The 27891-nt window shown below is 47.2% G+C and overlaps 1 protein-coding gene across 2 annotated transcripts in view; it reads right to left on the bottom strand.

The window, feature by feature from the left end:
- PPP6R2 (protein phosphatase 6 regulatory subunit 2) overlaps positions 1 to 27891 on the bottom strand; it is a 744860-nt gene that overhangs the window by 104743 nt on the left and 612226 nt on the right. For both annotated transcript variants that reach the window (XM_078677857.1, XM_078677853.1), the window contains exons 20-21: positions 4615 to 4796; positions 3880 to 4045 (exon numbers count right to left, since the gene is read on the bottom strand). In XM_078677857.1, the coding sequence (XP_078533983.1) occupies positions 3880 to 4045; positions 4615 to 4796 (348 nt within the window). The remainder of the gene's footprint in view (positions 1 to 3879; positions 4046 to 4614; positions 4797 to 27891) is intronic.

The raw sequence follows: 27891 nt of genomic DNA, 5'->3' as shown, positions 1-27891 counted from the left end.
AGAGGACTATAGAAATGTAATTGCCCTCCGGCATCAGTGCCGGAGCAGAGGTTGCGGGCACAGGAGTGACTTTAGTGCCAGAATAGAAATCCGCCAGGGGTTAGAGCAGAACCCAAAGTGTGTTCTGGGGGAATAGACCGCAGAACCACCAGCGGTAACTCAACTGGAGGCCTTCATGATCCACTGGCCGGAAAGTGCACCAGATGGTACCAAAAGGGTAATGTAAATTAGCAACAGGGCTTCTCTAAAGGGCTCAATCTGTTGCAACGTTGTCAATTGACCCGAAGGTTCTCGGTGCATCAGGATCAGTTATGGAATTGGGTCCTCAGTGGGGGACTAGAATCGAGAGCACGAGACACCTTGAAATCTTCATGACTTTTCAGGCTGAGAGTGGCTGGACTGAGACAAATCCTCCTTGGCTTTCTTGGGCTTCCACTTAGACTTCAACTAACAGAACGACTTGGACCTCGACGAAGATGCGTTTCGGGAATGGCGTTGAGAGCTGGAACGGGTCTGCGCACTGGGCTTCAACCAGGACTTCCGAGGTGTTCGGCAATGTACAGGTTTACTTTCCCAGATCACCTTCAGCTCAATAAGGGTGCACTCTTTGCATGACTTGTAGTTGTGTGTCGAACATAAATACCAAAGGCACAGCTTGTGCAGATCAGTCATGAACATCTGTTTCGATAGTCCCTCCCAGGCTTAAACTGCGTGGTTTTATTTTCCCTTGCACACTGGAAAACATTTTTGGGGGAGAATGAAACTTTTCAAGTGACAAGAAAAAAAAGTTGTGAGCTAGCTCCAGCTCTCTGTATAAAGGCTCAGAAAGAAAAGAACTGACATCAATGCACAGGGGTGGCACTTCTGTGTGCGAATTTCATCGTCACATCCAGGGTGGAACTAAGATGATGTGGAGCCACACATCACCACCTCCTTGGGATATCCATGGTTAGATGTATCCATTAGAAGAGCTGCACAAGAACTGTTAGGTGTCAGGTCAAAACGATTGAAAGAAAGGTGAGGCTGCTTTGCCATAACACTGCTTGAGCTCGGTCAACATTTTAGTGCTTTCTCAGTATAAAACATAATTCATAACCTAAAATTAAATTGAGAACATTTGCTTGAAAATTTCATAAGGCACAAGTATACCTCGAACAACAAGAGTCCTTGGGATCTAGAATAAAGCATAGACTTAAGGAGACTAAAGAGGAAAGGAGAGTGATATGCAGCAGTTTTCATTATTCTGATTATGTCAGAGCTGTAACTTCAAACTATTTCATGACTTAGCATCGCAAGCGAGAGACAGACTAGCTAATGTTTATCAATAACCAGACCGATATGGAGCAGCCTGGATAACTGAAAGACAGTGTGGTGCTACCATATCTACTCTTAAGATCGACTTGGAAGATACCAATTTGCACAATACTGTCAAGGTAAGTACATTTTGAATTAGAATAGTAACCCTGAATTCCCCTATGTGCAGTATGAAAATATTGTGCAAGTTGATATCTTGATGTCTATATTGTTGCTGGTCAACAATTGTGCAATTGATATTTAGGCATACAACTATAAAAACATGTTAATGTAAATGTATTGTAAATGTAAATGTATTGTAAATGTAAATGTATTGTATTTATATAGCGCACTTCTACCCGGAGGCCTCGTAGCGCTGTATTCATACCGCTGTGCAACCCATCCTGGCTTTCCTGTGAAATGTCCACTCCTGGGCTCCCCCAAGGTGAAGCCAGGCATCCAAGCGTTGCTTAGGCCGATGTGGAGATTAAGCAAGCTATTGCCCAGAGTCACAGAGTGGGACCCATGATTAGACTAGGCACAGAGGCGAGAATTATCAGGTCCGGGGAAATTGAGTCCAAGAGCCACCGAGGCAGGAATTGAACCCTGGTCCCGGGCCAGACCTCTGCATCATGGTCTGCCGCTCTAACCATTGAGCCACGCTTCTCCACGAAAAACATGAGCATGTCTCCTCCCACGTCTCAAGGAAGTCATATACCAACTCCCCACTAAACTACCCCTAAATAGAAATTCTATTAACCCCTTCAACCAGAACCCACATATCCTGTTTCCAGCAGTCTGTAATACCAAAGACTCACAGTTTTCACAGTTCTAATTTTCCAGTTGCAATGAAAGGCAAGCAAAACATGTACATTTATTCGACCTGACCACTGAACTAAGGCTAGTCTATGAAAAGTGAGTCCCCATCTGCTGCAAATGCATGCATCTAAGAACATTTAGAATAATTCCAAATGTTTTGTAAAGCGCGACTTATCATCCCGAAAGGTATTCAGGTGCTGTGGGGCCGTCGGGAAGATTAAGTGAGCTAATGCCCAGAGTCACATGATGCTGAGCTGGCACCAGGGATCAAACTGAGCCCTGCGCTCTGAAATCAGCCGCTCTGGCTGCTGCACCACACCTCTTCCATTAATTGTGACTAACATAGGCAGCACCCACATCAGAAAAGAGAAATACAGAGGAACAAAAGAGAAATGTATCGATGTAAACTATGCAAAAAGACAACAAGGGGGCAGGAGGAAGCTGAGGCTGATATATTGTTCAATGAATGAGACAAGCAAACTATCCCCATTGAATTATTTTATTATTTTATTTAGAGAATTTGTAAAGCGCGAACTGACACCTTGCAGGCTTCCTGGCGCTGGAAAATACTCTGTGGACGGTAGACCGGGGGAACAGTTGGGCTGACAGTTTATTTGGGGAAGAGCCAAGTTTTGATGCGTCTCCTAAAAGGGAGAAGCTGTGGAGTCTGACGAATGTCAGCGGGTAGGGTGTTCCAAAGCTTGGCCGCGGCTACGCTGAAAGATCGGCCCCCTGTTCTAGTTCTGTTAAATCTGGGTACCTTTACCAGGCAAGCAGAAGAAGAACGTAAGTTTCTCGCAGGTATGTACCATTGGAACAGGGTTTGCAGAGGTTTGGGTCCAAGTCCATGCAGAGCCTTGAAGACAATGCAGAGGGACTTGAATGCCACTCTTTGTTTCAGGGGCAGCCAATGAAGCTCTGTCAGAGCAGCTGTGGCTGAGGCCCTCCTCGTCCAGCCAAGAGCCAGCTTGGCGGCGGCAGATTGGATTCGCTGAAGTCGAAGTTGAAACGAGAAGAACGGTCACTCAGGCCCTCGTCAGCAGCAGGTTGGACTACGGAAATGCCCTCTACGCAGGAGCCTCTGCCAAACTCCTGAGACGTCTCCAACGCATCCAGAACACCTCTGCACGCCTGATCCTCGACATCCCTCGCAGAAGCCACATCACACCCCACCTGAGAGACCCGCACTGGCTCCCGGTCAAAAACAGGATAACCTTCAAGCTCCTCACCCACGCACACAAGGCACTCCACAGCACCGGACCAACATACCTCAACAGATGACTCAGCTTCTACACCCTTACCCGCCAGCTCCGCTCCGCCGACCTCGCCCTTGCCACAGTCCCCCGCTTCCAAATAGCGACCTCCGGTGGCAGATCGTTCTCCCACCTCGCCGCCAAGACTTGGAACACCCTCCCCATTCACCTACGGCAGACCCAAGACCTGCTGACCTTCAGAAAACTCCTCAGGACCTGGCTTTTCGAGCAGTAGCAGCATTCCCCACCCCAGCGCCTTGAGACCCTCACGGGTGAGTAGTGCACTTTACAAATGATATGATTTATTGATTGATTGATTGATTATAGCTCAAGGTAGAAAGAGGGCATCTATGGTGAAAAAGACATTCATTAAGGAGTTTGAAACCTATTACCCTGAACAATTACTGGCAGCCTGGAATCATAACAGCGAAGCATGCAAGGAGGCCACATGCATGCAGTGATCTGTAAAAGATTAATCAGTTCAAAAGGAAGATGAAAGGACTCCTTCACTTACCAGCAAAAGGGTTGAAAGTCTGTGAACTTGGCCCATCCCTTCTCTTCAGGAGCAGTCTTTTCTGGTGCAGAAGCATCCCACACACTGGAACCCACATCCATGGCTACACTAGGAGTGGGAGGCTTGGAATTCACAGTCTCATCAAAAACAGCTGTCCAGCCCGAGCCTGGGAGACGATGCACAGAGAAACCGGTCAGTGCTTAAAAGTAGCAGAACCCAAGTTACTGAACACATTACTCAGTAACTAGCACAGATCTGAGTTTGTACAGTTTAAATTCCCTCTAGCTCACCTGATTTGCCCCTCTGTTCCCACATGCCCTCTCATCTTGAGTATTGTTACCGTTTGGCCAACCCTGTGCTTTACTCTTTGATAACTTCATTCTCTTACAATCATGCAAGTCATATTTCTGCCTTTAAGTTGAGATCAGGGCACTTTTTCTCTGTGTATATCAGGCACTTTGTCCAGTCTTCATGCACCTAGATTTTGTTAAATACTGTCATCTGTTAAGCATGGATTTCTATTATGGGGCTGGTTGGTTTTAACTTTAGATAGTTTTGCACTTTGTGAGTGGCAGAGGTTGCACACATGCATTGTAAGGCATGCTTCACACAACCCTCTTAATGCATTTGTGAATTTAAAACTGTAGGATAGCATTTCATTTAGACTGTCCCATGCCCAAACAGGAATTCCGTCTTGAAATATACATGCGAATAGTTCTCATCCGTAGTCTGTACCTTCAGAGTCTGTGTCTGTCTGCTGAGAGGAGTTGCTAATGATGGGACTCAGGGTGGGCAGGGTTGTAGGCTCTTCCGTTTCTCCCTCATTTAATTCCTCGTCAGACTCTAAGCTTCCATCATTCACTCCATTTTCTACGTCACTCTTGGAGGAGCTTTCAGACGTCTGAGATGCTCCAAACCTGGGGTAAAAATAGCCAAAAGGTTAAGTACCATATTCTAAAGAGATCATGAGAGTAACGTGGAAAAGTACAATTTGCACAGGAACTAGAATTAAACAATGCAATATCAGACTTTAACATAAAGGACAACATCACCAGCTGTATGAATGAGGCGACATGGTCAGAACTTGTGAGACTGACAGGGGTCGAAACTTTGACAACCACACAATCACCAGCATACACCATAGGATTGGAAGAAAATAATCAACTTTGCCCTATGTGTAATGTTTTTGGAAAGGGAACTATAGACCTAAACTAGGCTGCAAAGGTTCCATTGTACATAAGTGAATTGTGTTTATATCACATCACCTATACCCTGTCCCTCACTGATCCAACCACCCCCAATTCCCTTCAAACCTTCTCTTTCTGCACCGAGAGCACTGTATTATACTGTATATAATGAAACTATGCAGAAATCGCACATATTTATATGAATACTCTGAATTATAAGAGCATGTACTGATGATTTGATTGAATGAAATAAATTCATGTTTTTGATGCAATTAATTTGAATTATTTCATGGTCTACTGTTTAGATTAGTGCCTACACACAGTCACTACATTGACCATCTCTCTAACGTACTATAGAATGATCCAGAAGCGCATTGGTTTTCTTGAAGTCAGCATAACCAAGGAAGAGTTGATCAATCAGGTACTTGTAGGTATTGTCAATATAAAAACTAACAGCCCTGAGAGGATCAAGGTGGTGCAGTCTCTCCTCTTTGAAGGGACTATATAAAGAGGGGGCACAACCTTTGGCAAAAAAGAAGTAGTCATCGTATGACCAGCTTGTCTGGAAACAAAAGTGGTGAAAGATGGATGAACAGCCAAAGCCTACAACTCGCTAACACACCATTCAGATGCAAGGACAATCAAGAACACAATATTAAAAGTGGGCAACAGCAAGGAACAACTGTTTATCATCTCAAAGAGTGAACCTATCAAATATTAGAGCCCTAAAAAAAGGTCCCACTAAGGTATAACAAATAAAGAAGAGGGAGACAAATAGGTTAGCCCCTTCAGAGAATACACATCTGCGGCATAATGAAACAACAATGACTGATTAGCTGTATGACGTAGGTGACAAGACTGGTAGGTTATTGGCATGGCTTAGTAAGAAGGAGCTTGACAGTAGATGGGTTTTGCAGATACAGAGGATGGTCAGACTCATCTGACCCGAATCACAATAGTCAACGCCTTTGCAGACTATTATGGGGCCTTTTACATGCAGCGTAACCTGGCCGAGATGTCATACATACAAGAATATCTTCAAGAGATACAGCTTCCCAAATTGACACATGATGAATCCAAGACATTGGATGACAAAATCAGGAAGGAAGAAATTGCGTCAGCGATTGGCCAAATAAAAACAGGGAAGGCCCCTGGTCCTAATGGGCTACCTCCAGAATTCTTTAAGCAACATGCAACGCTTTTTGCCCCACACATCCTCCAACTATATTTGGAGGCGCACAAGACGGGAAGCCTACCTAGAGACTTGCGTAAAGCCACAACTGTAGTACTTCCAAAAGAGGGCAGGCCACCGCAGGCGTGTAGTTCATATCGCCCTATCTCCCTCAAACATGGAGACCAAGATACTAGCCAGAATTTTAGCAAACAGGCTTGCTGTGGTAATTACTGGTCTCATTCATAGGGACCAGTCAGGCGTCATGCCCAAGAGATTCACAAGGCTCAACCTGAGGAGGCTACATAATTGGTTAGAAGTGATTCATGAACGGGAAGATCCACACCTTGGCCTCTCTCTTGATGCCAAAAAAGCATTTGACACTGTCCATTGGTCTTTTCTTATGTCTGTTTTGGAGAAGTTTGGGTTTGGTCCGGTATTCAGGCGATGGATTGCTGTACTTTATGAGAGACCCGTGTCCAGGGTTAGAGTTAATGGAGTAGCGTCACGGGAATTCCCAATAGGCAGAGGCACTTGACAGGGTTGCCCGCTATCGCCCTTGCTTTTTACCCTGGTGTTGGAGCCACTGGCCTGCGTGATCCGACTGCACCCGGACATCACGGGATTTAGGAGTGGAGAGGATGCAGAGACTGACGAACGCATATCCTTATATAGGGACGACATATTAGTGTATGTCACGAACACGGAGATTACACTCCACGCAATAATGGACAGCTGTGAGACGTATAGTATACATGCGGGATACGAAATTTACTAGGGGAATTTATACTTGTATCCGGTAGGCAAGAGCGGCGGCTATGATGTCGGCCCCAGCCAACTTCAGCTGGCACTGGAAGGCATAAAATACCTAGGGATCTATGTTATAACAAACACAACAATGGCGTTGGACCCTAATCTTCATAGGGTGCTTAGGGTCTTTCGAGCGGACGTCGAAAGGTGGAAGACTCTGAAGGGCAGCACTACATAAAATGATAGTGCTCCCCAAATTTATGTATGTGCTGCAAGATACCTACCAACTAATACAGGTTAAGGTGTTCAACAAAATTGATTAACTGCTCCGTACGCTTCTCTGGGACAGGAAGCCGTTGAGGATAGCGTTGGCGACGCTGCAGCGCAATCAGTACAATGGTGGTATATCTCTGCCTGACCTTCGGGCATATTACTGGGCGGCACATTTAGTTGTTGTGAACGAATGGCAACACGTAGAGAGAGATCACCCCACATACGTACTTGAACGTACACAGTTTACCAAGTGCCCATACACATACTATATATATATATATCAGGGTAAGGATGCAGCCAGAATCCTGACGGCGACACGGATTGTAATAACAGCCTGAAAGCAGGCCGAGCAACAAATGAAATGGGATGGTCGAGTCACTAAGGAAACCCCGCTTTGGGTAGGTAACTGGCTCTATGGAATTCACAAAACTACGAGGTTTCCAGCAATGGGACTTACTAGGCATTTCGCAACTTAAGGACATGTTACACCGTAAAGAGCTGGTTACGTTCTCACATCTTCAGGTCGAATACAATATGAACAAGACTCAATTCTACAAATACATACAGCTGACCCATGGATGGCGAGCGCAACATGTAGACACCACTGATATTCCTGAATATGCACCACTGGAGGGCAACTCCTGATGGGGGAGCTCGTAGAGAAGGCTGTTTCCTTGACATATAGGACACTCATTAATATAAAGCCAGACATTCTGCAGACACTGCGGGCAAAATGGGAGTCAGAGATGGGTGAGATGGAAAATTTAGATTGGGAAATGGCACTGATGCACCCCCGAAAGGTGGCCATTAGGTCCAGGCTCTGACTGATTCAATTTAAATTTCTGCACAGAGAGTACTATGACAGGGTATGTCTGCACCGCATAGGGATGGTGGAAACACCAGATTGTTTGCGCTGTAGGACGTCGGCAGGTACATTCTTTCACACAGTGTGGGACTGCTCTCAGATTCAACAGCATTGGACCACCCTGTTAGAGGAGCTGGGACTTGTCCTGGGTGAGACAATTCCACTTAGTCATCAGTTTGTTCTGCTGGGAATATCTACTGATATCGATCTCCCCAAAGCAAAGTAAACCTTACTTCAATTAGGATTAGTGGTGGCGAAACGAGACTTGGCTAAGGCATGGGGGCAGTGGTGATCCCATCTCTGATCGAATGGGAAAAAGCATGGACATGGTTATGTTGGGGGAAAAGACAACTTATAAAGTACGTGGTTGCCCCAAAAAGTTTTGGAAAATATGGAAGCTATGGCTAGCACATTATGGGCTTTCACTCTGACTCACAATGATCCCTCTTAGGTGGTTGTACGGGTTGCGCAACCGGAAGGGGCCCACAGTAATGTATGAGAATATGCTGCAATTATTGGATTGTCCACCACTGTTGTTTATGTATGATGCTGCCGTTAAATTGAATATTCTACTACGTTTCGCTGCTCAATGATGTCTTTGTATTGTAATTAAGAAAATGTTAATGAACATTTATAAAAAAAAAAAACTTTAAAAAAAGGCTGAATATGGGGAAAAAAGAAAAACAGATCCTTAAAGGTGCTCGCACAAAGCTTTGGCATGCCAAGTAAAGCAATAAAAGTAACATCAGAAAAACAAATATTGAGGGGATCGACTTCCACCGTGCTGCACCAAGAGACAACGAGCACTGGCATAGCCAATAGGTCTGGCCTTTGGGGTGTTATAAGTGTTTAGACAGAGCTATTGGCTTTGGTAACGTTTTTAACATGTTGTAGAGCATTGTGAATGTTCTGCAGTTTGTTGAAAATGTATAAGTTATAATAAAAAAGTGTTATAACTATTTCTGTCACCTTATATCTAACCGAAAAAATATTATATACAATTGAAGTATTGTACTAAAACCAAAATTAATACAAAAAATGAGTGTTATAGTTTACTTGTTTATGCAATGCTGTCAATTTTTCCTTGCTTGTTGTAATTAATGAACAAGTTACTTACCTTCGGTAACGATATATCTGTAAGAAACATTAGTTAGTGATAGATTCCTTACCTTAGAATTACCCCCAGGCGTCAGACTGGATCCGCAGTACCCCTGCGCGTCAATAGGCGTCGACGTGCGGCTCCGCGTACTTCGCTGGCGTCGTAGTCACCGAGATGACGTCGCTGGAGCAACTTAGACGCACCCACGTCAGTTCTGTACACGACTTTATGCGCCAGGAACGCAGAGCCATGCAAGATACTGACCACTGGTGTATTGAAACTAGGGCCCTAAAAGGGATGTCCTTAACCCTAGAAATCAGTTAGCAGAACGGGGAGGATGGGTGGGGCGGTAAGGAATCTATCACTATCTAATGTTTCTTACAGATTTATAGTTACCGAAGGTAAGTAACTTGTTCATCTGAAAGAAATACATTTGTGGTAGATTCCTTACCTTAGAATAGATACCCCAGCAATACCAACCCCGGTGGTGGGTCTGCGAACGAAGATCACACCAGAAAGTCACGGAGAACAGAACGGCCAAAGAAGCAGTCTCTCCGGAGTTGACTGTCAAGGCAATAATGCTTGGTAAAAGTGTGCAGCGATGCCTACGTGGCTGCCCGACAGATGTCTTGCAGGGGTACACCACGTCCCAATGCAGTAGTAACTGCCGCCGCCCTGGTAGAATGGGCGTGCAACCCCACCGGAGGTTCCTTTTTGGCCAGAGAATTACAGACTTTGATACACAAGATGACCCAGCGGGAGATAGTCCTCTTGTGTACAGCCCGACCTTTCTTGGTGCCTACGTAGCCAACAAAGAGCTGGCCATCCACCTGGAACTGTTGTGTGCGATTCAGGTAAAATGAGAGCGCATGTTTTGGGTCCAGATGGTGGAGCCACTCTTTCTCTCTGGAAGGGTGCTGAGGCGGAAAGAAAGAGGGCAAGATGATAGTTTGCCCGATGTGGAAGGTAGTAACAAACATTGGCAAGAAGGAAGGACGAGTGCGAAGCACAACCTTGTCCAGATGAACAGAAGGAAAAGAAGGCTTACAGGAAAGCCTGGAGCTCACTGATTCGCCTAGCAGAGGTGATGGCAAACAGGAATGCAGTCTTCAAAGTCAATAAACGAAGAGGAAAGTTGTGAAGCGGCTCAAAAGGAGAGCACATTAGATAAGCAAGAAGATTCAAGTCGCACTGCGGCATTACAAACGGAATAGGAGATAAAAGGTGGGTAATGCCTTTAAGAAATCTATTAACAGGGGACCTGAAAAGAGAGGGCTGATCAGGAAGCCTGAGAAAGGCTGAAATCTCAGAAAGGTAGCCCTTAATAGTGCCCAGAGCAGAGCCCTGCTGGGCCAGAGAAAGAAGCAACAAAAGAACTTCTGAAAGAGGGGCAGAAAGGGGATCTACAGCCTTTGCTGTGCAACATGCCACAAATTTGTTCCACCTACAGGGTATACCGATTTATTGGAGGGACGCCTGGCTGCCAGAATGATATCACAGACTTCAGGAGGCAAGTCAAATGGAATCAGCTGTCGCGGCTCAATTTCCTCACATGTAGGTGGAGGCTGGACAGGCTGGGGTGGAGGATCATTCCCTGCTGCTGCGACAGAAGATCCTATCGAAGAAGCAGACGGATCGGGTGATCCATACTCCTACTGAGTAGCTTGGGATACCAAACTCTTCGAGCCCAGTCCGGGACCACAAGAACGACTTGGGCCTGGTCGCGCCGGATTTTCTTCAGCTCTCTGGGTAGAAGTGGTATAGGCGGAAAGGTGTACAACAGACCGCGCAACTCCATTGGTGACAAAAAGCAGCGCCGAGCGCATGCCGCCTTGGAAATTCCAACGCGCAGAACTGATGACATTGCGCGTTCTCTTCGGTGGCGAATAGATCTAACCAAGGTTCTCCCCACTGTTGAAAGAGACCTTGCGCTACCCCCGAGTGAAGAGGCCATAAGTGATCCATCATGCACCTGTGGCTTAGTTTGTCCGCCTTGTCGTTCAAAGAGCCTGCAAGTGTTGAACCATCAAGGAAATGCCTTGACGTTCCAGCCATGTCCAGAGACGCCAAGCCTCCTGACATAGGGTCCATGACCGCACCCCTGCCCTGCTTGTTGCAATACCACATGGCGGTGGTGTGGTCTGTGAACACCTGCACTACACTCCCCTTGACAGAGGGAAGGAATGCCTTCAGTGCAAGTCGGATCGCCCGGAGCTCCAGAAGGTTGATATGGAGCCTGGACTCTGCTGGAGACCAGAGGCCTCTGATCTCCGCCTCTCCCATGTGGCTGCACCATTCCAGGAGGGACGCATCCGTCATCACGGTTTGCTCCGGTTGGGGAAGGGAGAGGGATCTGCTGCTGACACAATACTGGTTCATGAGCCACAGCTGCAATTGTTATGCAGTGCCCTCCGAGATCTGGACGTAGTAGGACAGGTTCCCCCTGATGCTGCACCCACTGGTACTTCAAGTCCCACAGCACAGCCCGTATATGCCATCTGGCAAGATTGGTCAGCAGGATGAAGGAGGCCTTGAGGCCCAGCAGCCTCAAGGTCATCCTGACCGTAACCCAGGACAAGGGCTAAAAGATCTGAATCATTGCCCGAATGTCCTGGCCTCGCTACTCAGGAGGGTAGACCCAAAACTGCGCTGTGTCCAGAACTGCTCCGATGACGAGGAGCTTCTGAGAGGGGATCAGGTGTGACTTCGGCACATTGAAGGAGAACCCCAACCAATGCAGAAGGTTGGCCGTAGTCTGGAGGTGGGAGACGACTGCCTAGTGCGAGCCCGCCTTCAACAGCCAGTCGTATAGATAGGGTAAGATTGAAACCCCCGATCTGCGCAGATGAGCTGCGACCACCGCCATCACGTTTCGTGAACACCCGAGGGGTACTGGTAAGGCCAAAAGGGAGCACCGTGAACTGAAAGTGCTCATAGTCTACCGTGTACCGCAGGTAACGCCGGTGGGCCAGCAGGAGGGGAATATGAAAGTAAGCGTCCTGCAACTACTGAGAAATAAATTCAACAAAATAGACAAATACAATTATGTAATGTTTGGTAAATAAATGCGGAGGTCATAAGATAAAAAGCCCATGGACCTGTGGCTGGACAGAGTCCCCGCCTCTCTGCTAACCCCTGAGTTTTCTAAGTAATAAGATGCAGCGCCTTGAACCAGTGTGTCACTTCCTTAGTATATGGTTTGTGAGGCCACTAGGGCATAACGTATACTGTGCAACTTATCGTATATTAATTGTGTGACTTGTATTGTATTTTTATCTCTGACCTCATAAAGAGTGCAGCGGGGTTGTGTTGAGATTAAATACATATATATTTGATATATACCTTGTGTGGTGTCCTTTCATTTGGTACTCAAGGGATTATAATTGGTACAACAACTTGCTTAACTCACCTACTGAAGTCTTAGCCTGATGACTGCTGGTTCATGCTACCACTAGGATAGCTTTCTACAAGGTTGACTTTACAACCACCATCAATAAGGGTTGATTAGATTGGTGCAAGGTGTCCACTAGAACTAGTGGACATCATATGCAAGGCTAACTTCTCACATTGGTGTGCTGCGGTTGGGATAAGAGCTTGCATTGTTTTACCAAATAATCTCGAGATATCATCTGAAAGATCATATCAAGGTACCTGTAAGTACATATAAATCAAGTTTTATATACATAAGTTCTACTGAACGTAGCAGTTGTAGGTGGTATGGGCTTATCACACCCTGACTACAACTCCTAGAGAGGTTCTAGTAGGAAACAAATAGTGTAGGCAGGTGCACACACTGCACCGCACTAGCCATGTCCTTGGAAGCAGGGCCTAGTGGATCTCTGCTAGAAGACAACCTCAGGTTGCCTTCTAAGTATGACACATTCACTTTGCAGGAACTGAGAAGCCTGTGTGGAGTCAGAAAGGTAAGACAAGGACAGACTCCAACCTTTAACCACCTGGTGGATATCTTAGTGGCTCATGATGTAGAGAATGCATCGGATCCAGGTAACCGAGGTAGTAGAGAGGGGGGCCTTCCCTAAACAGAAGAGAATCCTACTGGGGAGGATCCAGTGGTCTCTGATGATAATGTGGATGTTGACCAGGATGAGGTTGATGAACCTGACCTGGGCAACTCAGGACTATCTGGAGGTGGAGAGGGTCATGGTAGGCTCCCCTCTAACCTTCTAAATAGACCTAATAGTGGAAACAGAAGGTGCAGATCACTTTCCAGTGGTTCGGATCATTCTGAATCCTCAGTAGGGTCCAGTGCCTCCGCTCAGAGGAGGATGACTTCCCCTCAGAGGAGAAAGCATAAAGCTTGAATGAAAGAGGTCAAGCTGAGGATCAAGAGGCAATAAATTGCCCTTGCAAAAGAGACCCTAGCTCTTGAAGAAATTGTGTGTGCTAGAGCCCACTGGTGGCAGCAACAACCCTAGTGGTAGGGAAAGGTCTCATGACCATAGAAACCTGAACAAGATTGTCCCTCCCTATCAGATTGAGGATGACATCCACAAATGGATAACTGCTTTGGAGAGGGCTTGCAAAGTACAGCAGGTACCCTAAAGTCAGTGGGCAGCAATCTTGTGGCTCTCCTTTGCAGACAAAGGAAGAGACAAGCTCCTCACTGTGAGAGAAGAGGATGCTGACAACTACTATGTCCTGAAGAGTGCTCTGATAGATGGGTTTGGCCTAACCACTGAGCAGTACAGGTTGCTGTTCAGAGATACCCAAAAGACACAGACTCAGGACTGGGCTGATTTTGTAGATTGTGTACTAAGGCTCTGGAAGGCTAGTTGCTGGGCAGTAAAGTAAGTGACAGTTATTGCAGCAGCACTTGGTTGACTCTGATCTGACCTCTCCCCAAGAATTGGGAAAGAAGGCAGACAAATGGGTCGGAACCAGGGTGAAGCAGAAGGTACAGAACCAAGGTGGTGACCAAAAGAAGCAAGACCAAAAGGGTGGGGAGAAAGCAAAAGACCAGAAGTCTTCTCAAGGTCCCCAAAAAGCTTCTAATGGTGGGGGTTCTCAACAATCAAAGAAGAAAGAAGGCTAAAGAAATCATGATGCAAGCTTTCGTAAAGTAATTACTCACTGGACCAGTGAGGCAGCTCCAGCCACCATTGCCCTTAAGGCAACTGTTCCCCCTAGTTCAGCTCCAAGTCGTGGTTCTCAACAGAAGGGTGTAGTAGGGTTAAACCTGGGAACTGAGATGGATTCTGGCCTAGTCAGAATACCAACTCAAGCTGTTTTGATGTGTGATGGGGACACAATTCTGTCCTCTACTGTGAGTCCCAATAAATTGAGCAAGTACAGACAAACTCCTTTAATTAACGACAAAGTGGCTCAGGCCTACAGGGACACATGTGCTAGTGTCACAATGGTGACGCCTGGCTTTGTGGACCCTGGACAGATCATACTAGGTGAAAACTACCTAGTGACCAAAGCTAGCAATGTCAGTCCCACTCACAGTATGGCAATTGTTAATTTCTCCTGGGGCGGGGTAACTGGCCTCAAGAAGGTTGTGGTTAGCTCAGACCGCCCTGTAGAATGTTTGCTTGGAAATGACCTGGAGACTTCAGCTTGGGCTGAAGTGGAGTACAGGACCCATGCAGAAATGTTAGGGATATCAGCACATGTCCTTGCTGTGACTAGGTCACAGGTCAGAAATTGCAACACTGAACAGGCACTGGATTCTGGAACAATGGACCAGTTGCCTACCAGGAGGAGAAGCAGTAGGGTTAAGGCAGTGCCTTCCCCCTTGCCTCAGGAAGAGGATCAGCCTTCTGAGGAATCTGATTCTGAGACGCAGGAAGGAACTGTCCTAGAAGAACTTGAGCCTGATCAGGTTGAGTTTCTTGGGGCAGGGGGACCTTCCAGGGCAGATCTGAGGTAGGCGCAGTTGGATTGCCCTTCTCTTGAACCCTTCAGACAGCAAGCTGCTGCTGAGGCTACAGGGAATGCTATTGGGAGCCATAAGACTTATTGGGATGAAGGGCTCCTGTATTCAGAGGCTAGAGACCCCAAGCCTGGTGCTACTAGGAGGTTGGTCATACCTTTGGCATTCAGGGGCTTCCTTCTCACACTAGCCCATGATATTCCCCTTGCAGGACATCTTGGCCAGAATAAGTCTTGGGACAGGCTTGTCCCTCACTTTCACTGGCCTCATATTTCAAAGGATATCAAGGAGTTTTGTCGCTCCTGTGTCACCTGCCAAGCCAGTGGCAAATCAGGTGGCACCACAAAGGCCTCCCTTATACCACTACCTGAGGTGGGGGTTCCCTTTGAACGTGTAGGGCTTGACATTGTTGGACCAATGGATCCCCCAACAGCCTCTGGGAACAGATTTATTCTGGTGGTAGTGGATCATGCCACCAGATACCCAGAAGCCATTCCCCTTAGGACCACAACAGCACCTGTTGTGGCAAGAGCCCTCCTGGGAGTTTTCTCAAGAGCGGGCTTTCCGAAGGAGGTTGTCTCAGACAGAGGTGCAAACTTTATGTCTGGATACCTGACTGCAATGTGGAAGCGCCAAGAAACCGCATGGTGAACGTTGCGCTTAATAAATATTTTACATTCAATTCAAATTCAATTCAAATTCAATTCAAGGAGTGTGGAGTGAACTGCAAGTTCACCACACCCTATCATCCACAGTGCAATGGTTTAGTTGAGAGATTCAACAAGACCTTAAAGGGCATGATTAAGGGTCTCCCTGAGGTGGGTCGAAGATCTGAAGAACCTGAAAGCAGAAGGGACAGGGTCTGGCTCACTAGCCAGTGACCAGGAAGGAACCAGGCGATGTCGGGTGATTTCAGGTGAAGTAGTCGAACTTGTCTCTTCAGCCACGAGGTCCAGGAGGCATAGACGATGACCAGGCGCTGGATTCGAGCTGTCCCACGATGGATCTAGTTGACTGCGGTGTCGGTATCCGGATTGGACCCAAGAAGCCTTGGCAACCACACTTTTCCTCTGGTCGCCTGCAGCACTTCTTTGCAGCTCTCCATAGAAAACGACGACGAAACCCGACATGAAAAGACACCTATGCACCCGGCTTCCCTGGGTGAGGTAACACGAGTACTTCAGTGCTCCCGTGGGTCTTGACTCTCGAAGTGTCCTAGTTTAAAAGGGTTCCATCCTAGTCCATCCGAAGAGTCCTTAAATTGTATATTGTTAACTTTTACGATCACCATAGAAAGTCAATGGTAACCCGCGCCTGTGTTTAGACACTGCACGCATCTCCCGTGGGCCTCCTACTTCCTAACCTTTCGTCGATTAGAGTAGCCCCAGCAATTCCACAGGCCCCAAGCCTGCTTTCTAAATCTCTCATGGTTCTTATACCACTTCCTTAGTATATGGTTTGTGAGGTCTCTAGGGCATAATGTAGACTGTGCAACTTATTGTATATTAAATGTGTGACTTGTATTGTATTTTTACCTCTGACCTCAAAGAGTGCAGAGGGGTTGTGTTGAGATTAAATACATATATATTTGATATATACCTTGTGTGGTGTCCTTTCATTTGGTACTCAAGGGATTGTAATTGGTAAAACGAGTTGCTTAACTCGCCTACTGAAGTCTTAGCCTGATGGCTGCTGGTTCATGCTACCACTAGGATAGCTTTCTATAAGGTTGACTTTACAACCACCATCAATAAGGGTCGATTAGACTGGTGCAAGGTGCCCACTAGAACTAGTGGACATCATATGCCAGGCTAACTTCTCACACTCTGTACTTTGTTCATTCATCAATCCCTTTGGCCCTTGTTCTGGCTTAACCACAGATAACACATTGAAGGTAGTCTGTTTTCTGATCAGTTGTTGGAAGTGGACGAGGGGTAGCCATCGATCTTCTAAGAGGTTAGGCACTGGTTTTGGTGGTCATTGCTCGCTCAGAAGACTTGGATTCTTGTGATTCACTGGTTTCTGCTATTCTTTGACACATTTTTTCCAAGCTTTTTTCCATTGTATACGACTTGTAGCACTTGTTATATGAGAAAATAATTGATCTTCACTCATCAGTTTCAATCTTTTGTGGACTTCAACTTGCTGTATTTCTGCAGCATCTCGAACTCTCTTCTATCCAACCGCAATTGATGTTAGCTTTTCTTTTGGTAGTTTGGCATATTATATTTTTCTTTGTTGAAGGATGTAGGAAGCTGGCTCTGTATAGACTATACCAAAGTGAGGTATAGTGTGCACAGAGTTCAGTCGAACCCAAAAAGTGAGCAGAGGTAAAGTAGATAGCACCTCACTCTCTATTTGTGGTATTGTGGTCAAGCAGTAAGGCTTTATCAGAGGACGGTGTTAAGTATTTGTTGTACACACTCAGTCAGTAAATGAATTTACACGCTAAAAGACTGAACTTTAGACCAATTATTTTTGTATAAAAATATTCTTTTAGTTACTTTATTTCCTAGAACCAAGCATGCCTGGCAGAGGTAAGTGATAAATACTTTGGAGTAAATATACAGTTTGTAAACAGTTTGAACTGCAATGGTAAATGATTTGATTACAGTAGTGTTACAGATAATGCAATTCTTTTCAGAATACAGTAGATATACTTTGTATAGCATTTTTAGCAGAATATCATGTAAGTTACTTTTTATATTACTTTTCTTACACAGTGCGGTATACCTGAATACTGCACTGGGACAGTTTTTAAGGATTTCTTAGGTTTTCCAACTCCACACTTTCATAGAAAAACTGTCAATGTTATCCTATGAAGCAAAATAGTGTTATCGGTTTAAATGTAAGTACTTTTTGTGGGAGCTAGTATTCTGGGGTTAGACTCAAGGGTCACCCAGGATCAAGGATGCACTCTTGTTACAACCTCAACGGCACTAGGGTGGCCGGGTGCAGAGTGCTGAGGCCCATTGTAATCCAATGGGGGTTAGGGGGCCTCCGGTTGGTGGCTGCTGAGGAGCAGCCACTGGGTTGTGGGAGGAAAGCTCCTGGACTTAAGCTCAGGGCAAATGGGGGTTTAGGCCAGCCCAAAAGATGCACCCTCAGCGGCACTGGGTCGGCCGGGTGCAGAGTGCTGTTTTGGCATCGGTAGCCCTGTAGGTTTCAATGGGGAGTCTCTGATTTGGGGGGGGGGGGGGGGGAGGGCTGGAGGCTTGAGGCAGGTCAGGGGTCACCGGATCTCAGGTCAGGTTCGCCGGGGACACCTCCTCTTGATGTTGGGCCACTTCAATCCGAGCCGTGGGCATCGGGTGCAAACATGTGGATCCTTGCGGAGCTGGAGTCTGTTTGAACAAATCCAGTGTTCACAGGAAACAGAGTCTTTGGGATTGAAGGCAGGCAGGTCCTCTGGGTTTCTCGAGGTTGCTTGCTGCAGGACACATCGGGATTTTGCAGGAGCAGGTTCGAGGTGGGGACAGGAAGTAGGGCCGGTGCCAAGTCAGTGGGCGTCCTCCTCGTTAGCTTCGGCACGGCTGTTCGGTCCTTCTTTTCTTCTTGTAGGTTCTAGTCTGCCTTCTTGGATCAGGGTTGCCCCCTAAATACAGTATTATGGGGCGTTTTAGGGGTCTCGAGGTCAGTAGCCAATGTGTGCGCACCCCACGTGGGGGAGTGAGCACAATCCCTAATCCTGATAGGGGAGTGCCTGCCATCTGAAAGATGGCAGGCACTGAAGAGTGGGCTTCGCCTTGCCTCCCCCACCTGAGGGGTGGGATTGGCAGAGTGGGCACACCTTCTGGGCTGGCTAATTATTCCTGCCCGTCTTCCCGCCAAAAAATGAGGGGAGACAGGAAGCGGGCCTGCACCTGATAGCAGGAGAGGCTGTGGGTCGCATTACAAAGGCTGCCAGGCCTTTGTAGCTCCCCTGCCACAGGTGGCCTGGCGGAGGTGTGAACACCTCCGCACAGGAAAGGCTTTGTTTCTGGGCTCAGGGAGCAATGGCTCCCACCCTAGGGGTCCAGAAACAGGTCTTGTGGTGGTAGGCTGGGGTGTACCAGTCAGGGAACCCACCAGAGGCTGGTCGTTTTTCAGGGGGCATCTCTCAGATGCCCTCTGAGTGCATTTGTCATTAAATCCCACACTGGCATCAGTGTGGGTTTAATGTGCTGAGAAGTTTGATACCAAACTTCTCAGTTTACAGTGTAGCCATTATGGTGCTGTGAGTTCGTATTAATGGCAGCACTGCACTTACAATGTCTAAGAATTGACTTAGACACTGTAGGGGTACAGGGCTCATGCACCTGTACCCTCACCGCAGATATAGGGCTAATCTACGCCAGGGCAGTGGGTTGTAGGCATGGCACACAGGGATGTGTGCCATGTCAACTCTTGACTTTGTTCTGCACCAAAACACACTGCCTGCAAAGGCAGTGTGTGAGTGTGTAAAAGTACAGGACCTCTAAGGGAGGAACAATAAGTGCTGCAGCCCTTAGAGGCCTTCCCTGGTGCAGTGCCCTTGGTACCTGTGGTATCATTTACCAGGGGCTGACCTGCGACCTGAAAGTGCCAATTGGGTGTACAAGGCACAGTTTTGGGGAAAGAACACAGGCCCTGGAGACCGGATTGGCAGGGACCCAAGGCACGTCAAGGTGCATCAGTAGTCTGGCAAAAAGGGGGGGGGTTTACTGCAACAGAAACCCAGCTTCCTACAAAGGAGTCCTCAGAGTTTGTAGTTTGCAACACTGTCAGGAGGCAAAGATCCTCTACTATCAACTGCTGCGCTCATGTTTGCGAATTTGACTCAAGGGAAAACCGAAAACAAAACAATATTAAATTAAATTACCAATATGATGGCTAAAACACATCATTATAGAGATGCCATTTTAGAAAAAGGCGGAACGGGTACGCTGAGGAGTTATTTTCGGTCTCGATAAGTCTACTTGACCCCCAAAACCTGTTTTGGTACCAAAATGAAGTATATAGGTCTCATGGTTCCTGAAATATTACATCAAGACTGTAAAACATCCACCATTTTTAAAAATGTTGTCCACACACATTTGGGTCAGATTAGCAATGTCTACTCAAGCTAAAATACTTCTCTAATGATACAAAAACACATATGTTTATGTTTGTTTATTGCATTTATAAAGCGCAGCTGTTACCAAAAGAGGTGTCCTGGCGCTGGGATAAAGTACCTACTGATCAATACTGATCCTCTGGGCCGGTCACCCCACGCACCGCGCACACTCCCCGTGAGTGAGCCCATGCTGCCCCCGATCCCGCCGAGTGCAGCCGCTGCCTGCAGCTGTGCTCCTGGTCCTTGAGCGTTTGTATTTGCCTCTGTTGAGTCTATAACTGTGTTTGCCTATGTAGCGTTATTTGTATTTTGCCCCGTTTTCTCTCAACTGCCTCTGTCTCCCAGCGTTTGTATTTGCCTCTGTTGAGTTTAAATTGTGTTTGCCTCTGTAGCGTTATCTTATTTTTCCCCGTTTTTTCTCGTCAATTGCCTCTGTTCCCAGCGTACTTCCGCCCCACTTGTTGTGCCCAGCCCCTGCTGCGTTTCCCGCCCTCTCCCCGCTGCTGCTCCCCTGCGGCCCCACCCCTTTCCTTTCTGTATCCCTTCCCATTCGCCGCCCCTCTCCCGCCTCCCAGCTGCTCCTCCCTCCCACTTCGCCATTTATGGCAGAGTGCACGCGTATGCGCAGCGGTCACGCGCAGCGGGTGCGCCGAAGGCGCGCCAAAGGCAAGCCCGTCTGCGCCCGTCCGCGCCTGGCCCAGTCGCCAGGACCCCTGGTCCACACGACGGACCTACGATGCTGCCACTCTCATCGCACTCAAACCTGACCGAACTAGAGCCTGCCACCGAGCCACCCCGAGACGCACCCACGGACCCTTCACCTGTCAAGCCTGCAAGTTCACCTGCCTCCGGAACTGCACCGCACCCACCAAGCCGAACACCAACAACAGCCACCTCAAGTGCACCCTGCTCAACACCCGCTCCATCCACAGACACGCCATCGAACTCTGGAACTTGCTCGACACAACTTTACCAGACGTCGCCTTCCTCACAGAAACCTGGATGAACGCCTCCTCTGCACCAGACATCGCCATCGCCATCCCAGACGGATACAAGATCACCCGGGGGGACCGCGTCAACCAGACTGGAGGAGGCATTGCCATCTTACACAAGAACACCATCCGCATCACGACCGACTCCAACAACACCTTCCTCGCGCCGAGCACCTCCACTTCCAGATACACACCGACCCTAAGACGACCCTCAGAGGCACCCTCGTCTACAGACCCCCGGGACCACGCACACAATTCAGTGAAGACATCACGGACTTCATCAGCCCGCACGCCATCCCCTCCGCTGACTACATCCTCCTAGGGGACCTCAACTTCCACCTGGAGAACAACAAGGACCGCAACACCGCCGTCCTGCTGGACAACCTCGCCAACCTCGGACTCAAGCAACTGGTCAACACCCCCACCCACTACGCCGGCCACACGCTTGATCTCGTCTTCTCATCCAGCAAGCACATCACCTTCAGCCACTCCACCGGACTTCACTGGACCGACCACAGCTGCGTCCACTTCAGCTTCAGAAGAACTACGACCCACCACCACCCGCAACAGGCTCCTCACAGGAGCTGGAGCAAGATCACCGCCGAGCAGCTCACCACCTCCCTCAGCCAGAACCCACCCGCCAGCGCAACGGACTCCAACGAAGCAGCCCGCAACTTCACGCAGTGGCTGTCCGCCTGCGCCGACGACCTCGCGCCACTGAAGAACCCTCCCAGCAGACCCAGAAGCAAGAAAGCCTCCTGGTTCACCGACGAACTCAAGGACTCCAAGAAGAACTGCTGCACCCTCGAGAAAGCCTGGCTCCTCGACCAGACCACAGACAACATGACCGCCCTCAAACACGCCACCCGCAAGCACCACCAGCTTATCCGCACCACCAAGAAGAAATCACTGAAGGAACGACTGGACAACAACGCCCACGACAGCAAGGAACTCTTCAGCATCGTCAAGGAGTTCTCTAACCCCAGCACCGGCAACAACGACATCACTCCTTCACAAGATCTCTGAGACTCTCTCGCCTCGTTCTTCCACCGCAAGATGGCCGACATCCACAACAGCTTCGGCGCACCATCCACGCACCCAACCGTCGAACCAACGCCCCCCACCGCCACCCTCCGCACCTGGACCACGGTGACCACCGAAGACACACCCCGCACGATGAACACCATCCACTGCGGATCTCCAACCGACCCCTGCCCCCACCACGTCTTCAACAAGGCCGACTCCACCATCGCACCCCAACTCCGGAACATCATCAACACCTCCTTCAACACCGCCACCTTCACGGAGAGCTGGAAGCATGCCGAGCTCAGCGCCCTACTGGAGAAACCAACAGCGGACCCCACCGACCTCAAGAACTTCCGCCCCATCTCGCTCCTCCCTTTTCCTGCCAAAGTCATCGAGAAGACAGTCAACAGACAGCTTGCCGCCTTCCTCGAGACGAACGGATCCCTCGACCCCTCGCAGTCCGGTTTCCGAGCCAACCACAGCACCGAGACCGCCCTCATCGCAGCCACCGACGACATCAGAACCCTGCTCAACAACGGGGAAACAGCGGCCCTCATCCTCCTGGACCTCTCTGCAGCGTTCGACACGGTCTGCCACCGCACCCTAGTTCAACGCCTCAGCAACATCGGTATCTAAGAGAAGGCACTGGAGTGGATCATCTCATTCCTCGTCGGAAGAACACAGAGTCCGCCTACCCCCGTTTCGATCCGAGGCCACCGAAGTCATCTGCGGCGTACCGCAAGGATCATCACTCAGCCCCACCCTCTTCAACGTCTACATGAGACCTCTTGCAGCCATCGCACGCCAACACAACCTCAACATCATCTCCTACGTCGATGACACCCAACTGATCCTCTCCCTCACCAGAGACCCCGCCACCGCCAGAACTAGCCTACACGAAGGGATGAAAGACGTCGCAGAGTGGATGAAGAACAGCCGCCTGAAACTGAACTCAGACAAGACGGAAGTCCTCATCCTGGAACCATCGCCCTCCGCCTGGGACGACTCCTGGTGGCCCCCCGCCCTGGGCACCACTCCCAAGCCAACAGACCACGCACGCAACCTGGGCTTCATCCTGGACTCCTCCCTCTCGATGACCAGACAAGTCAACGCCGTCTCCTCATCATGCTTCAACACCCTACGCATGCTCCGCAAGATCTTCTGATGGATCCTGACCGAAACCAGGAAGACGGTTACCCAGGCACTCGTCACCAACCGACTGGACTACGGAAACACCCTCTACGCCAGAACCACAGCCAAGCTACAGAAAAGACTCCAACGCATCCAGAACGCCTCCGCCCGACTCATCCTGGACATCCCCCGACGCAGCCACATCTCCGGCCACCTGAGGGACCTGCACTGGCTCCCCGTCAGCAAGAGAATCACGTTCAGGCTCCTCAGCCACGCACACAAGTCTCTCCATGACCTGGGCCCCAAGTACCTCAACGACCGCCTGACCTTCTACACGCCCACCCGCCAGCTACTTTCTAAAAGCCTCGCCCTGGCCCCCATACCACGCATCCGAAGAGCCACCGCCGGAGGAAGATCCTTCTCCTACTTGGCAGCCAAGACATGGAACTCCCTCCCCATCCATCTTCGGCTGACCCAGGACCATCTCGCCTTCAGGAGACAACTCAAGACCTGGCTGTTCGAGCAATAGCGGCCCCCTTCCCCCAAGTGCCTTGAGACCCTTCCGGGTAAGTAGTGTGCTATACAATGTTATGATTGATTGATACTGGGAAAGAGAGACCGACTCCATGGTTAGCACCTAATTTATGGAAAGCCAGGTTTTTAAAGCCTTTCTAAAAGCCATCAGATTATTCTGGTGTCTTAGTTGAGAGGGAAGGGAGTTCCAGGCGATAGCTGCATTAGCGATGAAGCTTCTACCGCCCCAATTAGCCTTTTTTATCCGATGATTGACCACCAGTTTAGCCTCAGATGAGCGGAGAGTTCTTTTGGGTGTATACCAATTAAAGTGTTGCTTCAGAAATTTTGGTCCTATGCCCTGCAATGCTTTAAAAACAAGACACAAGGCCTTGAATTTGGTCCGCTTCCTCCTGGGCAGCCAATGAAAGTCTTTGATTACCCCAATAATTGATGCATGCTTGGGTGTTCCTAAGATGAGTCTAGCGGCTGCATTCTGCAGGAACTGCAGCTTGTTCATTAGGCCTTCTTGTAGCTTGAGGTAGAGGCTGTTACAGTAGTCTAATTTGGATAACACTAATGCAGTGACTACTGTTTGGTGTGCTTCTTTGGGGATTAGAGGCATGATTTTTTTACAGGCTCTAAGAGTAAACGCAGTGGATGGTGCTATTGAGTTTACTTGGTCCTTGAAGCTGAGAGTGTCATCTAGCCAAATGCCCAGGTTCTTCACTTTCCTGGTTGGGAGTGGCAATTGTCCCAGTGTACTTGGCTAGCAGTTAGGAGACCAAAACACTGGGTTATTCCCAAATAGTATCACCTCAGTCTTGCTTGAGTTTAACTTCAAACAGTTATTTGCCATCCAATTGCCTGTTGCATACATGCAGTCATGGAATTTAGTAGCTGTGTCCTGCAGTCTTTCTGGTTGAATGGCCACAACGATTTGAGTATCGTCAGCATAAGTTGTTAAACTGAAGCCGTAGGATAAAATAAAAATAAAGATAAAATAAAAATCTTTGAACAACAAGGAGGTATATCAAGGGGACGGGGCTATTGAAAATCGCAAAGAGGCTCTCTTATTAATAAATGAATGGGTTTCGCCTTATGAACCACTGTCTCGGCATTTGGTTTTAATTTGATTTTGTTTTGAGTAGGCTTCTTTTTCACAGTATAGCTCTGGGAACTCTTCCTGTGATAGATCTATTGGTTAGGTAAACTTGTCACACAGCATTTGGATCAAGTTTAATACTTAAATCCCTCCGGTGTTTCAAACTAAGAGGATTAGACTCCATTTTGGAAATGTATACCTTTCCTAATGTAGCTCTATCTTATAGGTGATCTGCATTAGCTATATCCCCAATAAAGGAATAGGATACTTGTTCTACCCGGATGGCTTAATATCAGATGACTTAAAAGTAGAATTACTGCCAGCAAACATTTCCTTAAATGTCATCGTATCAATCAAAGTATATGGGGAACACAAATCTGCAAAAATATTAACTTGTGTGACATGTAGGGTATAAAGTTTCCAACACTGTGCTCATTATATTCAACAATATATACATTCTTTTTCCATATTCTCTACATACATTGGCAAAATACCCTTTCTTGTTAAACTTCCTACATACTATTTATTGTGCAGGATATTTAGGGCTGTTTGCCAGATGTTCATTACTACCAAAGTCAAAGTCAAAAGTTTTATTTGTATTGGTACTCGACAGAGGACCACAAAAGATTATTTTTTTTTTACATTTTACATATTTAAAAAGATTCAGTTTTATCAATACAAAGGTAAAAAGGATTTTAAAAATTTGTACAGATTATAACAAACAAATTCATTCGGAGGTTGTTTGCACAAAGATATAAGTTCTCTCACCGTTGTGATTCTACAGGAGCGATAGATAGGTTCTAGGAATCTAGTACGGGCTAAGATTACTTTCTGGTTCGGACATACAAATAAAGCATGCTCCAAAGTCTGATCGCCCCCTGCACACAATGTACATAAAGGAGATCTTCCCGGGAGCCATCTTGAAGTATATGATAGAACGGGTAGAATGCCTAATCGAAGCATAGCGATTGCCCTCCTTGCGCCATGTGTCAAAGTAAACCCAATGTAGGACCGGTTTTGTTTGTATTCTATTGAGTCGGCAAAGGGTTTATAAGTAGCTAGTTTATTACAATGTCGAGAGTCCACTTCATAGCTCAATTTTGGGGTGAAGCATTTTAAGAACAGTTTTACTTGAGCTGGTGACCAGGTAAGCAGCAATTTAGTGCTAATATTTGCTATACGAAATGCTTCAATCATGTTCTCTAGGAAAATTAGCTTTTTTGCGTCAGACCCAAAAGTCTCTTTTTTCAGCAATGACCTTAAAGTGTTCTCTTTTGCGTGTAATAAGTTGTAGGCCCACCTAATTACATTTGCAATTGCTACAGCGTAGGAGCTTGTGACTGATAGTTCCAATCTCAGTGCTTGAACAGGTACAGCATCTGACACTTTCATGATTTTTCTTAAAATTTTTCCCTCTTTGCGATCCATAAAGGCCCATTGTTTTATGGGGATGTACTCCGTCGCATAGGATAATACAGGTGGTATTTTTACTCTGTAGATGTTGATCAGTGAGGAAAAATGTCTGTTCCCTGTTGCGCTATAGAGTCTCTGGAGGGCCGCGGCATGAATATCAGATTTCCTTTGTAAATTTTTCAACTGTGTTGTATTTGTTAAATTTTTGGAAAGGATCCTGCCGAGGTAGGGATAATCATTGACTTCTTCCATCTTTTCTCCTCCTATCCTCCAAGTATATTTGGCGCTTTGTTTCCTCCCCGAGAAGGCTATCACTTTTGTTTTCTTAATGTTTGGAACTAAGTAGTTTTCTTTGGAGTAGTTGTGCAGAATATCCAATGATATTTGTAATCCGAAAGGAGTGAGGTCCAATAACACTATGTCGTCCGCATAGAGTAGTGCGTGTATGCTTTGATTGGCAATTTTAGGAGGTAGGCTGGAGCCTAATTGCAGATGGTAACACAAGTCACTTAAGTAGAGGGAGAATAGGATCGGGGCTAGAAGGCACCCTTGTTTTAATCCATTTTCGGTTTTAATTCTTTTCGTATGACCTTTTTCTCCCCCCATTTGAACTTGACACCAGGTATAGGTATGTAAACTTACTATAGATTGTAGCAGTTGTTCGTGTATTCCAAGCCTCCTCAATTTTCTCCATAGTGTTGGTCGGTCTACCCGATCAAACGCCGTAGAGTAATCTATAAATGCTGCGTAAACGACCTGGGTTTTTCGGGTTACATATTTGTCAAGAATGACCTGGATAACTGCAATATTATCTGTTACCGAATGTTTAGGTATGAAACCTACTTGCAACATGGGTATCAGGCCTGTCGTAAAAGCCCATTCTTTCAAACGATGTAATATTTCTGCTGCAAATACTTTTCCCACAGCGTCCATGAGTGCTATTTGGCGGTAATTGCTTGCTTGGGTTTTGCTTCCCTTTTTGTGAATGGGGATGATAATGCTTCCCTGCCATGATTTTGGTACTTGGCCAGTATCAAAAATATAATTGAAAAGGGGACATAGCAACTGACTCCATTCCTTCGGGGCGACTTGTAATGCTTTGATCGGAATTTGATCCGGGTCAGAAGCACCAGTTGTTCTTGCATTACGTATATTCAGTTCAACCGATATAGCTGTAGTTTTATTTATTGGACATTTATCTATTCCTTTGGTGTTAACCTCACTACTTTCAGATGGTATTATTAAGTTTGCTTTGTAAAGATCTGTCAGAAAAGTTTCCCAGTCGTTCGGAGGGACCGGTATTGTTTGTAATTTCTTTTTTGATCCAGTTAGTTTTGCAATTAGATACCAATATTTGCGCTGATTGTACTTATTCGCTGCTATCTGGATGTCGACCCAATTACGGTCTTGTAAGGCTTTTTTATTTCTTTGATTCTCACGTCTCAATTGATTTTTCAATTTATTTATTTCCTTCTTCACATATGGTGTAGAGTTCATATATTGGGAGCGTATGCATT

The sequence above is a fragment of the Lissotriton helveticus genome, chromosome 1_1 (genome assembly GCF_964261635.1).
Source record: "Lissotriton helveticus chromosome 1_1, aLisHel1.1, whole genome shotgun sequence".
Classification (NCBI taxonomy): domain Eukaryota; kingdom Metazoa; phylum Chordata; class Amphibia; order Caudata; family Salamandridae; genus Lissotriton; species Lissotriton helveticus.
This window is presented reverse-complemented; position numbering and strand designations above follow the sequence as displayed.